This window comes from Manacus vitellinus, unplaced genomic scaffold, assembly GCF_001715985.3.
Source record: "Manacus vitellinus isolate BGI_N305 unplaced genomic scaffold, ASM171598v3 scaffold_58_pilon, whole genome shotgun sequence".
Classification (NCBI taxonomy): Eukaryota; Metazoa; Chordata; class Aves; order Passeriformes; family Pipridae; genus Manacus; species Manacus vitellinus.
The window spans coordinates 375,658-389,801 of NW_021940671.1; the positions used below are offsets into that span (position 1 = coordinate 375,658).

General features: G+C 48.7%; 1 protein-coding gene across 1 annotated transcript; it reads left to right on the plus strand.

Annotated features, from left to right (window-relative positions):
• The first annotated feature begins 56 nt into the window (after positions 1 to 56).
• Positions 57 to 14,015, plus strand: GGT5 (gamma-glutamyltransferase 5). Its single transcript, XM_018081997.2, has 12 exons — positions 57 to 454; positions 3,588 to 3,718; positions 5,304 to 5,393; positions 6,414 to 6,603; positions 7,179 to 7,336; positions 7,746 to 7,895; positions 8,311 to 8,444; positions 8,844 to 9,046; positions 9,471 to 9,562; positions 10,333 to 10,442; positions 10,867 to 10,974; positions 11,203 to 14,015. The coding sequence occupies exons 1-12, from the start codon at positions 294 to 296 to the stop codon at positions 11,347 to 11,349; spliced, it is 1,674 nt and encodes a 557-aa protein (XP_017937486.2). The 5' UTR covers positions 57 to 293; the 3' UTR covers positions 11,350 to 14,015.
• The last annotated feature ends 129 nt before the right edge of the window (positions 14,016 to 14,144 follow it).

A 14,144-nucleotide genomic window follows, 5' to 3' on the forward strand; every position in this document is an offset into this window, starting at 1 on the left:
GACTTAAAAAAAAAAGGCATGTGGTGGATCTGCAAGAAAAAGTTTACTTTCTTAAAGAGAATGAAAAGCCTCTCACACCTAGGAGAGTAGGAAAGAAGGAATACACCGTTCCCTTTTTCACAGCTTTTAATCTTAAAAACAATGTAATTCTCCGTCGCTGGGGGCAGAGCCCACTGAAACGGGACCTCCCTCACAAAACTGCCGGGATCCTCTTATTTCCACCCTGAGCAAAGCAGGCGCCTTCTCGAAAGGAGTGAAAGCCTCCCAGCTCCTCCGGCGGCACGGGAATAACCATGTCCACGGGGAAGATCTGCTGCCTGGTGCTGCTGACCCTGGGGGTGCTGGCGGTGGCCGTGACACTCGTGGTCATCCTGAGCCAGCCCCGGTGCGGTCCCCAGCGCTACCTGCACGGGGCCGTGGCTGCCGACACCGAGACCTGCTCTAACATCGGCCGGTATGTGCGCGGACCCCTCGGCTCTTCGGGTCACTTGTCGTGCATGTCGTGCCCCGCGGTGACAGACAGGACAGGCACTAACCACGGGAGTGCGCCAGGTTTCTGCTCGTCCCTGCTCTGGGGCTGAGCAGCGATGCTGGTCCCTGCGTGGAGCAGCTCGGGGGGCAGACGGAGCCCCTGCTCTGAGGTTGATGCTCATTTTCATTATCCAGTGTCGCAAAAATTTGCAGCTCTGCAAGCCCGTGGATTTTTGGAGGGTATAAATATTTATAGTATACAAATACAAGGCTGGTTTTAAGTGGGGAAGTGGGAAATTTACTGTTCACAGCATGGTGGTGGGTCAGGTAAGTGGCTTAGAAATAAGAAGTTAGAGGAGCTTGCAGAGAGCTGCAGCTGGGCTTCAACAGAGGCAAGGAAGGCCAGACTGAGAGGGAAAGGAGGGCTGGGCATCCCAGTCTTTAGCAGGGGATATATTTCTGGACTGAAGCCTGCAGAAAAAAAACAAAGGCCAGATTTAACTGAAATTAATCCAAGACAGTATAAGTACAAAAGACATACTGACATCACTTGGAAAGAAAGATGTAGGTTTAAAAAATTTTCCATCTGCCGAGGTTGTACCGCTCCAGTTTATGTAATAACTTCTCTCTCAAACATTTTGACTCCCATGTTATTATTTTACTGCTACTGTTCCTACTGTTATTAAATGCTTGTATACACAAAAGCAGAAGGCTGCAAGTTAACACGATGTGTGGGATGCTGGAGCTGTGTGCTCTACTTTATGGCTGGAGGAGTGAGATGAGGTTTGGTGCCCTTATACCACACTTTACCATGTCTCTCATGGGATTCTTGCAATGACATGCTGACTCAGCAATGACCAAACCCTAAAGTTGAAACTAAGAGTCAGGAAGGACCTAGGACCAGACGTTCTTATCAGATCTTGTCAGCTGTAGCACTGAGATATCTCTACAGAGGTAGAGCACCACGCTTTGATTGAGGGTCATGTGTCTCTCTAGGACTTTGTGCTACAATTAATCTCATTGCAGCAGTGATCCCTATAAAAGGAGAAAAGTTATTGAACAGGGTGTGGTCTGGCTAATGAGAAAGATAATGGTCCTAAATCACCCAGGCATAACTTCCTGGGAAGTGGCAGATCTCTGTCTGAAAGTGGGTGAGCCATGCTCAGAGAGCCACGTGTGACATACCAAGAGCCAGCTCAGAGAGTGTTTTCTGTTGTGCTTCAGTCTCCAGAGAGGCTGGAGAGAAAGCTGCTGAGATTGAGGGACAGTCTGCAGACTGGGATGAAGATCTTCATCAGGGAATGCTCCTCCAGGCACAAGTGTTTCTGGGGACATGGTGAGGGGTGTATGGCATTGGTTTCGGAGGGACAGTGGCAGTACAAGGTGTGCAACCTCTTACACAATTGTGAATGTGGCTGGAAAACTTGGGTGAGAATTTGGTGCTTTTCAGGGTTTGGGAAAATGTGCCTGATGTTACATGTTAAGGTCTTAATGCATTGCATTGAAATCCATACCATACGATCTCAAAGCTTCTTTCTATAGTTGTTTTTCACTGCCAATTATCCCAGAACCATGGTTTTCCCTGGCACCAGGCTTTGTACATGTGCTGCTTCATAGCCCATAATCCAGGGGCTCTGGGGAGCACTATCCCAGGTCAGGGTAATGGTCCTTCTAACCTGCTGTCTTGGGCCTTCTGCGGAGGTGACTCAGTTTCTCAGGAAGCCCTGATTTCCTTCCTCTTTTGTCATCAATTAAAAGCTTCAGTTTCAGAAAAACACCACACAGGGACATTGGTGTGGTGAGTCCATCCCCTGCTGCAAGGAGATGGATGGGCAAGCCTGAGCCTCAGCCTCCAAGTTCAGAGTTACAGCCAGGGAGCAGCTTGCTCCAGGGAGGACAAAAGCCATGCAGACCCCAAACAGAAAGCCCCATGGTTCCCTACCATTTCTTTTCTTCCCACTTGTCCCTATGCTGTTGCCTGACGAGCAGTGGTTCCGAGGCATTTACGGAAACAAAGGAAAGCCACAATCAGTGTTCCTGCTGGCAGCATCCTGTTCCCAGCCCCAGCAGGACCCAGCCATATCAATGGATGTAAAATAAACAGCAGTCCCTATGTTTGCTTTGTGTTCCCGTGCAGCTTCTGGGAGCAGTTGCACTGCAATTAATGAACAATTACACTTTCCCTTCTGGCTTTGCCTTATCTGAGCAATAACCCAATAAAACAGTCAGAAACCTTCCTAGCAAACACAGTGCTGGCTACTGGCAGGGTATGCAGGAAACACCACCCCATTTCCACTGCAAGGAAAAGATGTTTTTCAGCTGTGCTTGATCCCTCAAGAAGAACTTGTTGAGACACATTTCTGTAGCAGAACCTCATTGCTGTCAGCAGCTTGAGGGTATCCTAATGCCTGCGTGTTCTTTAATGTGGCTGTGCCTAGTTAGTAACAGTTGTGGGTTTTTTACTGTTTGTTTTTTTCTATTTATTTGTTGGTTTTGTCTTTGGGAGTACAGGGAGATGATGGGGGTGTTTCTGTGCTAATATCACATAAGCCCAGCTGCAGGAGCAATGAAGTTATATTGTGCTAATTGACACGTTATGTCTCGGGAGTTTGCTTCACATGGACCCATCATTCCTGCTTCAGTGCCCCGTCCAGCTGACCAGCATGTGCCTTTTTATTGGGAATAGCACTTAGGGACATAGGGATCAGTTGTTTGGTTCCCAGCATGTGGAAAGCTCTCTCCTGTGCATCCTCCTCCACATCTGGGAACTCCTTGCCATCTCCTTTTGTCAACAGCATTTGTGAGCAGCTGCAGATCTCTCTGTCCATAACTCCCAGGGGAAGACCAGCCTCACACAGGTCTGGTCCCTGGTTGCTCTTTCCTCCTGCAGACTGCCCCTTCTTTCCCTCTATCTGTTCCTTCTCACTCCCACAGAGGAAGGCTCCTCTCTGTGCTCTCACACCCCTCACTGCTGCCAGTAGCTTTCTCCACCTGCTACCTGCTCTCCTCAAGCTGGGGCTGCCTTGCAGGGGCCCCAAGGAGGCATTTTGATGTGGTTCCTCCATTCTGTAATTCCTGGATTTTAACATTGTCTTTTTTCTCCCTTTCCACCACAGGGACATCCTGAAAAGTGGAGGCACAGCTGTGGATGCTGCCATTGCTGGCTTGATCTGCACCTCAGTGATGAATCCTCAGAGTTCAGGCCTGGGTGGTGGGGTCATATTTACCGTCTATAATGCCAGCACAGGTATGGGCCAGCCCTGGCCTCTCCATGGTGCCCTGTCCCTGTGCAGACACCCAGCTGCTGTGGAGAAGCCAAAATCCTTCCTGTTCTCTCAGAGCAGTATTTTGAATATAAAAGCTGCATCCTCCGATCACAAACCAGGCTTCTCCTCCTAACCCAAAGCATCCATCACACGGAGCTGTGATCATCATTTCACAGCGAGGACGTGTGTGGGGAAGAAAGAGCTTTGATATAAAATGAATTGAGTTTGCCTCTCCAGAGCAATCCCAAATTTCAAAGTCACACAGCAGGCTGCAGCAAGGTGTGAGCAGTGCTGAGATGCCACTGGGCTGCCATGGAAGCAGAAAGGAGCAGAGTGAGGCATGTGCTGGAAATGAGCTCATCTGAGCCCTTGGGCTGGGACTTCAGGGGCTCATCCTGCCCCAGCAGCTCAGGCAGTGCCTACTGACATGGGGGCTGCATCTCACTGCCCTCACTGGCTTGGGAATTCCCAAAGCAGCAGGGAGACCTGTTCCCAGGAGATGCCTCTTCACTTCAGAAGTCTAAATCTGACAATATTCAGGGCCTGCTGGGAAGCCTTCCTGTGTTTGGCTTAACCTCTAGTGCTGTGTTCTTGCTTTTATGTTTTTAATGTGGGGTTTTTTTAAGTCTTGGCTTCCAAAAGCCCCCAGAGCTTACAGATCTAAATAGTAAAATCAACAATGAACACAGTAACAATACCAGAATTTTAAAACCCCTGCCAAGTAGTCGTACAGAGTCATGAATCTGGAAACACTTGGCTGTATCTCATGCAAAAGCTTAATTTGGCAGAACACCTATATTTTTTTTTCCTTTCCTTTTGGCAGAGGTAACTTTGTTTCTTGACAACAGTCCTCTTCTGCTACCTGAGTTATGCTGCACAGAGCTGCCCATGGCCCTGCACAGCTCTGGTGCTTGGGAGCACCGTGGGCTCCTGCAGCACAGCTGGCTCTGGGAACTGTCACAGAAAAGGATAAATGCAAGGCAGAGAAGTAGGCAAAATGATAGGCTAGACCTGAAATACAAGTCCATACAGTGCAGGTTTTGTTGGGTTTGGCTTTGTTTATATTTTCCTTTTAAGCTCCCTGATACACAGAGGCTCCTTCAGTATCACCTTCTGCTCATAAACACGATGGACCTGCCTCACCATCACCTGGTAGATGACTCTCCAAGGAACCTGAGGCTCATATTATGTCTCTGACATGTCCCACCTGCAGAGGAAGTGCAGGAACCTAAAAATCAGGTGTAGAGCAGCACGTTCCAGCCACGTCCCAGGCCCAAGAACCCTGGGGGGAACCTTAACTGGCTGGAGACAAGTCCTGGCCTTGTCCCTGTACCTTTGTTGTCTCCAGGTAGGTGCTGTTTGGTTTGCTCTAAATAAAAGCAAGGGAGCAAAGGACAAGGTGTGCTGAGACCTGACCCTGCAGGTGTGCTGGACACACTTGGCAAAAGTCTCCACTTAGGGCAGCTGAGCTCTGGGCCAGCAGCATGTGTGGTACTACAGCTGAAAATGTGATGTTCACCTTCTTCAGGAAGACAGTGTCATGCCTTTCCCTCTTCTCCTCTCTAGGAACAGTTGAGGTGATCAACGCCCGCGAGACAGTCCCACGAGTGTTTCCTCACAATTTACTGTCTGGCTGTGGCCCTGGTTTCCACATTGGTAAGGACACAGACTGGGCCACGAGGGATCTGTGCCCTCCTGGCGCACACAAAGCTCAGGGTGGGGAACCGAGAACCTCGCTGACTTTATCTGGAGTTTCATTTAATTTAACACACTCCACCTGGACTGGCTTTTGCAAAAGCAAGAAAAAATACTAGGTCCATAACTAAGTGACACTGGCAGCCTGACCAGTGAGGAGGGTGGGGAGCCAACATGAGGAGAAATCACAATGTAATTTCTCTTTGTAGGAAATCTGCAGTTCAAGACCAGATTTCCCAAAGGACTCACTCATTTCCCAGCAGTTTTTACAGAGAAAAATGAAGTCAGTAACTTCTCAACTTTCTGGAAATGAAAGAAATCAATCTAATGTGCTTGTCCCTGTCCATATGTTGGGGAAGCACCCTGGCACATTGGGATTTGAGTTGCTGGGCTCAGGCACTCTTGCTTTAGCAGCACATCTTGGATTCTCTACATTTCTTGCTCTGTTCATTCTCCTTTCCTAGCACATTTTCTTTTGGTGCATGTCCTAGTTCCTGGAGGAGATGTTCTTATCCTTGGAAGAAGAGCCTGAAAAGGAATCAGGTATAACTGGTTGAAAGGGACAGCTGGAGGTCTCTGGTCCAGCTCCTGCACAAAGCAGTGATATCAGGGTTAGCTCAGGCTGCTCAGGGCCTCGCCCTGTGATGGTTTTGAGTTTCTCCAAGGATGAAGAACTTCACAGCTTCACTTGCTCTGGTGTCTGACCAGGCTCCACAAGTGCTTTGTCTCCAAAATCCAGCTGACACCTCCCTTGCTGCAGCATGTGCCTGTTGCCTGTTTTGCTTTCACCTCACCTCTGAGTCTGGCTCTGGCCTCTCTATACCCTTCTGTTGGACAGTGGAAGAGATAGATGAACAGACAAGGGTAATAAACAAACCAAGCCTGCTTTTAGATGCCTTGGTTGCCTCTACAAAATCACACTTCCATTGGAGTGCTTTGCCAATGACTGCCTGGGTGTGACACTGCTGCTGTGCTCTTCAGGTGCCCCCTGGATTGGTGTGCCAGGAGAACTCCGTGGGTATGAGGAAGCCCACAAGCGATATGGCCGCTTACCATGGAAAGACCTCTTTGAACCAACCATCAAGCTCCTTTCAGAGCCACTTGTCATTTCCCCAGTTGTGGACAAAATAATCAGTGACCCAAACTTCTCCGTGCGAGGAAAAGACCTGTGGTAAGACCCATGAATGAAACTGCAGCTTGAGAACCACTGTTCCCTCAGCCTCAGACCCTTCCTCTGAGATGCTGACGTGGAACACAGGCTGCTGCTGTGGCTTGTGCTCAGGGAATACTAGCTATGGAGTGGGAGGGAATCAGAGAAGTGGATTTTTAAAATATTTTTTTTCTGTCAGCAACTTTTTTTTTTTTTTTTAAATTTAGAGTGGCTTGGCACAGCAAAACAGTCTGCTAAGCATGATTACTGATGAGAAGGAGCTGGCTGTATGTAGCCTGCCTCCATCTGTGTGGAAATTGTCCCCTGACAGCAGGGCCCTATGGCAGACACTCATTTGGAGGAGCCCCAATGACCTGAGCCATGGTCAAAGTGTTGAGTTCTGTGGAGGAAACTGTCTGGGGAAGGAGTGCCTGGTGCTATGAGAGCTTTCCTCCATGTAGCCTGCAGTGTAGCACTGCCTTGGAAAGTACAAGATGTGCATAAACTAGATCAGCTTTGGGCAGGAAAAAGAGATTATTGGCCCTGGGGACAGAGCAAGCACGTGCAGTAAACTGATGAATGTTCTTCTTTAACAGCCCACTGCTATGTGATGGTCAAAGGTTTCTGAAGAGGGGAGAGACCTTCAGGTGGCCAGCCCTGCTGCAAACACTGCAAACTGTAGCAGAACATGGAGCCGCAGCATTTTATGAGGGACAGATAGGAAAGGCACTGGTGGAGGATGCCAGGAAGGCTGGTAGGTAACAGATATAGTCAGTCCTGATAGACAAGCCTTTTCCCAGCTGTTGGCTCTCAGTGAGCCTGTGCCAGGGGAAAGCCAACACAAGTCTTTTGCTTGCTGCTTGGGATGGTACCTGGCATGGGAAGAGGCCACCTTTGCCCAGTTCAGACCCAGAAGCTGCACTGAGACCATCTGCTGCTCTGGCCTTCCCCCCCAGTGCTCATGCAGTGGCCTGTCTGACTCCCTCAGGCTTTGTGGTATCCTGGGGTTTGGCAGCAGATCAGGACCCGTGACAACAGTGCTGTGCTTGGTGGAAGGAATTTGGGATATACAGGGATGCCTCTTCACAGTGCCCTGTTGTAGCCAGTCCACAGCACCAGGATGAGTTGATGTGCTAATGCCAGCCACTGGTTCTCTGTTGAAGGGTCCAGTCTCTCCGTGGAGGACCTTCGGACGTACCGAGCAGAGGTGTCCCCAGCTCTGAACATCACCCTCAACAACCACACCACGGTGTTTGCCCCGGGACCGCCCATGGGAGGTGCAGTGCTCATGTTCATCCTCAAGGTATTGGAAGGTAAATTCCTAGCGGAAAAGGGGGAGCAAAAGGTTTTCAGGGAGTGTTGCTCCAGAGTGGTAAACCAGTAATGGGCAGAAATGGATCTGGCAAGCCGGAATGGGCCCCAGAGCAGCAGTGTGACCGTGCTATGCAGCAGGGTGATGACCTGTCTCACTCATACACTGGATCAGCATCACTGTAGCTGCTGCAAAGGCCAAAGGATACACAATTTTCCCAAGGCTTCAAAATAAATTGAAGTCACAGTGAAAATTAGTACTCGGTTGTTTCTGTGTCTATATCCTACTAAAGCATAGGGGGGACTTGGTAAGAACTGGGATTGGAAAAAAGGAGGCTACTTTGAGGGTTTTTTTAGACTTCTTGAAAAAACATTGCCTTGGGCCTATTAACAAAATTATTTCATCCTGCTCCATAGAGTATAAACTTCATGAAGCATCACTGGCAACACCTGAGGAGAAGGTAGAAACCTACCATCACATTGCAGAGGCTCTGAAGTTTGGCAACATGCTAAGACCCCACATGAGTGACCCAGCCTTCTCTAGGGCTCAGGTGAGCTGACAGTGCATGGGTACAGTCCTATAGCACCAAACAACACTCTGGCACTCTCCTGCTTTGCAGCCATGGAAGGGAAGAAAATACTTAGAGCTGCTAGTGTGGCAGCAGCAGAGGCCAAAGCAGAGGCAGGATTATGCTGTTTACTCTGAAGCTTCAGCTGTAGGCTGGCGCTCACTTGCCTGATAAAGGACAAGCACATGCTTGAGCCAATGCTGAGGGGCCTCAGTACTGAGTTGGTTTTGTTTTCTGGGATGAGAATGGCTTGGGGCTGAATGCTGCCAGTGCAGGGCCCCAAGCTCTGGCTATTGAGGCTGAATTCCCCAGACTTCCACGTACCCAAAGACATGCCCACACCATGGTGGCACCAGCTCAGTGTCCTTGCTGTGATTGCAGGTGACTGTGGGGACCATGCTGTCTGACAGGTTTGTGGAGCTTGTCAGGCACCGAATAGATGCTCGTGGTGACCACCCACTCAGCCATTACAACTTGTTGGAGTCCATCTACAACGGCGAATACAAAAGCATGGGCACAAGCCACATCTCTGTGCTCGCTGCAGATGGCAGTGCCGTGTCCGCCACCAGCACCATCAACTACCCGTGAGTAGCCAGGGGTTGGAGACTGAGTCACACAGGCCACGTGTCAGGTTCACAGGGTACTTCACAGGTTCACAGGCCCTCGGGCTTCACTGATTTAGGCAGCTCCTTACTTGGGAATGCCTTTTCCATGTGACAGCAAAGGTCTGTGAGCATCAGCTCCAAGGACCATCACAATTCAGGAGGATGCAAGAACTTGCTGAGCTATTGCTGAGTTTCTGTGGGTTGGGCAAATCCCCACAGGCAATAGTAACAGGGAGTTTGTCTCTGGCAGCAGCAGCAGCAGAAATTCCTTTTGGACACTCTTGCTGGGGCAGTTGCAAGCTGGGAGGAAAAAGAGGTAACCCACAGGGTGCCTTGTTCAGTTAATGTCATCAACAACAGGAGAGCCCTGGGCACTGAAAGGCTTCATCTTTCCCCCCTGCAGGTTTGGCTCCTTCGTGTATTCTAACCAAACCGGGATCATTTTAAACAATGAACTTGCTGATTTCTGCACAGCAAACAGAAGCATTAACCCAGGTGAGCATTCCCATCCTCAAAATAAAGCACAGGGCCAGGAGATGGACACACAGGCTGTGTACAAGTGGGCAGAGACTACCTGTAAACTACAGGTACACTTTCCTTTCATAGGTCTGGATGAGAGCAAGTTTGTTTCAGACTAAAAGAGGATAAAGCCCTGTAGTGTGTCTGTCTACTCACATATCCCCTTGCATGGATACACAGGAGTTTTGGATTCTGACCAGAGAAATCAGAAATTAAAAAAAGTGATGAAGCTGATCACTGATTATTGGGGGGAGGAAGAAGTGAAGAAACTACTGCTAAGACAAGACATTTTAGGTTCACCTCTGATTCTAAATATATAGCTGCTGCACAGTCAGTAATGCTACAGCCTTGCACTGAGCTCTGTAACACAGCAGTGCTGGTGCAGACACAGCTCTGTGCAATCAGCTATCCCTGGTGCAGGGTCCCTCCGGCCTGCCAGGAGAGGACATTGTGGCAGGATTGCTGACAAGGGTTCCTCAGCTGGGCTGAACAAGCTGCAGGAGCCCTGAATACTTGTAGGATACCCTGTTCTGCACCAAGAGGAGCTTCCTGTTCAGACTGTGCCATAAAGGGCCAGCTTCTTGGGAGACAGGCCTTTGGCACAAGGAAACTCATTTTTCTTGAGGAAGGAGTAGTAGTTTGGTTTTCTGTGGGAAATACAAGGATGGTGAGATAGGTGAACTTGTGTCCCTCCAATCTTGTTAAGAGCCACATGGAAAGAATAATACTCTCTGTCTCTGCTCTAGGAGAGAAGCCTACCTCAGCAATGGTGCCTTCCATCCTCATCTCCAAGACAGGGGACATGCTGGTGATTGGGGGAGCAGGTGGGGGCTGGATTATCAGTGCTACCACCATGGTAAGTGAACAGCTACCACACAGCAACGATTTGCACTGAGCAAGGGGAGCACACACCGTCCTGAGCTACTCAGCTCCCCTCAGGTCTTGACGCCTTGGTGTTTTGGTTTTTTTTTTTTTGCAATTTAGAAGTCATAGAGGCTGCAGGCTGGAGGCCAGGGAAAGCACTCTGGGAAGAATTATTATGTGTTCACCCTGTTCTTTTACTTACTCTGAGCATCTGATATTGGTCCCCATGAAAGCAGGAGAGCAGGCTGGTAGGACTGGGAGTCTGGCTCAGTGCAGCCTGTTGAACAGTCCAGGTTGCAGGCAGGACTTACAGCAGATCTGCTCTAGCTGAACACCAGTGCAGGGGTTGGCAGCACGTGACCCAGGCTCTTTCTGAGTATCTCCAGTCAGGCAGTGTGGGGTTTGGTTCATTGCAGGCCATTATAAACAAGCTGTGGTTTGGCTACGACTTGGAACGCGCCATTTCAGCTCCCGTCATGCACACTCTGGGCGACGGTGTCGTCTTTGAGGGGCATTTCAGCGAGGTGAGTGGCCTCGATTGGCTCTTCTTGTCTTCTCCTCTTGGTGGAAAGCAGATTGCTCTTGTAACTCTCCTGAATAATCTGTATTTTGCCTCTGGCTAACCTCCTTCTTGTTTAAATCTCACTTTCTCAACCTGACTCCACATACGCATCCTTCATTTTCACAACTGGCAATGCTAAGACCTCAGGCCCCTGCTCCATTCACCCCATTTCCTCTTCTCTCCCCCACAGGAAGTTAGGAGTGGCCTGCTGAGAAGAGGACATAAAGAAAAGAAAGATAAATTTGTAATGAATGTTGTGCAGGGAATTTCCAAGGAAGGAAAATGCATCTCTGCTTACTCTGATAAAAGGAAGCTGGGGAAGTCGGCTGGATATTAGCATGGAATGCCATCACAACTCACAAAGCCAAAGGAGATAACTAGATCCAGAACATGCTTTCCTTCAACATGCCCATAATTGCCTGTTCCCACCAAGATGCCTCCTGGAGCATGGGCAAAACCTGTGACTACACCTAATTCCAGCAGACTGCAGGTACCCTCGGGCAGCATAAGGAGAGGTCAGCCAGCCTTGTTTAGAGCTACACCTTCCATTACTTCTGTGATATACTGAAAAACATATTTCTTGAGCACATCAGCTACTCAGAATGAAAGAATAAAAAGTGGGAAAGGAAAATTGGTCCAAACCTCACCAGGAACACTGTGAAATGACCCAGCTGTATCTTCTGTTCCTGCTGGAGTCTCAGCTAAGAGTAGAATTGATTTCTTTCAGGCTGTTCCATAAGAAGCTTATTACTACTGGAGCTCAGTAATGTGAAATACAGAACTATTTTGGCTATGAAGACTACAAGGAGTGTAGGACTGGGAGTCTGGCTCAGTGCAGCCTGTTGAACAGTCCAGGTTTGCACCATGCTGCAGGCAGGACTTAGGGCAGATCTGCTCTGGCTGAGCACCAGTGCAGGGGTCAGGATTTTAAAATCTGAAGCATCCAGGCTTAGAGGGTGGGTTTGGAAAGGGAAGACATGCTGCTGGTTTTGGAAGCTTTAGAACTTTCTTCAAAATGCAAAGGAAACACGATCAGGAGACGTCACTTGTAGCCATGAGCTCAGCCTGGCCAGGCAAACACCAGGACTGCTGGGGAGTGATGCAGCACCACCAGGCATTAGCAGAATTCTCTTCTCCCACAGCCTGTGCACATGCACCAAATCCCTGTTTACCACAGTCAGCCTCTAATGTTCCCTTCAGATCACAAGGAGGATGTTGTAGAACTCTAAGAACTATCACAGAGCAAGAAAACTTCTGGAGAAGAGACCTGAACTCATGGACCTGGACCCGAAAGGTCTTTTGCAGTTAATCCATGACGTTGCTCAAAATGGCCCTGAATCAAACATTTAAAAAAATAAAACCAAAAAAAGACAAAGCCCTCAAAGCTCTTCTCAAATATGCAGGGGCAAATTCCCAGAATCCCCCAAAACTCCATTTTCTGAAAGCTTATGAGCCTGACTGCCCTATGGGCACAGTGTTGTGTGTGTGTCTGGAAGTGAATCAAACCAGAGCCAGGCCTAGCAGAGCCCTCCCCTTCACACACATGGTCCATGGGTCTCCTAGTGCACAAACAAATACCATCCCTCTACAAACAGCATAACAAGCACACTCTATTAAAACCCACAAATTAAAACAAGGCCAGCTAGGTTTTATGCCAATGTTCTTAGCCACAAAATCGGTCCCATAAAGCCATCAATTTACTGAAATCTCAGCCTTCACTTGCATTTTAATGATGGTCTGAGCGAAGCTGACCAGAGCCAGACGTGTTTTCCTTCAGAATTGTCCACCAAGGACTGTAGCATGACCACCCCTGCATCAGAGCTAATGATCGCTACGTTACCAGATCGTAACCGCAGGCACTTTATCAAGGATCTGGAAGACGAGTTACTTCTGCACAGAGCCAGCTCCATGCACTCCTTTGTCCAGCTGGAATTTATCTTCATTCCCTGGTTCAGGAAGAACTACTGGTTTCTCCATCAGAGCTGCTTACTCAAGCCATGGCCCTGTGAGATGGGACTACAGTGCTGCTGAATGGGAACAGAGAAAGGGAATAGGCCCAAAGGCTGAGGGGGTGGTATTTATGTTCATTTGGAAGGGGTTACATTTACTATGACTAACAAAAACCCCCAATCTACTTCATTTGCTGAAGTTTTCTACTTTGATTAACTCCCTTACCCCAGGTGCCAGTTCCTGGGTGAATTGGTTCTAGTGACAGAAATAACACCCCAACAGCAGAGCTGTGCAGGGGAAGCACTTACAGGTGCCAGACACCATCTGCAGCTCACACTGCAGCTCCAGACAGACTAACTAGACCGGAGGCTGGCTTTAGCAAGATCTGTAGCTATTTCCAGCTAACCCCACTGAGCTTAGAGTTTCCAGACAGCAACCGAGAGTGGCACTGGCTGGAGACAGGGAGACTGGCTTCCCTTCAAGGCCACCTTCAGCACTGCTCTGGGCCCTCTCCATCACATTTCACTACAGAAAACCCAAATCACCAAGTAACTAAGTCTTCCATTACCTTCTCTTCTCACATACTTTAAGATAAAGCACCAGCATACTGCAGCCCTATCACCTTTCCAGTGCAGTAACATCACAGCTTCTTCCCACCATAAAGACATGGGAATATTATCTGTAGTCCAGTGCTCACTACAATTTAACTACTTTGCAACTGAGCCAACTGAGCAGTTTTAAAACCCACCACAGCTTTAATTTGCAAGGCAGAAAGAAATGGAACTGCAGACTTCTCACTGCAGCAGAGACTTCCAGTCCTGTAGTCCTCACTAGCAGAACACCTAGTGAAGCTGAGGAATTGTACCTGCCTTGGCACCTCTGCTCTTGCCCTGCCACCTCCTCACTGCTGCTGAAATCTGCTTGGGTCAGGAGCCTCTAAGTTTGGTCTCTCCCCATTCATGCTCCTCCCCACAAGAGAGCGTTATTTTTGTACTGAAATCAACTTACAGGGACTTTCAAAGCATCATTGTACAGAGGCTGCTCTATTTTCTAATGAAGTCTGTAAATTATACTTTTAATAAAGTGTTTCAAAACCCATCTGGGAATTTCTCCTCTAAACCAGTTGTGTATCCCAACACACAAGCAGTTGTTTGAGACAGGACTTCCATGCAGGTGTTCCCA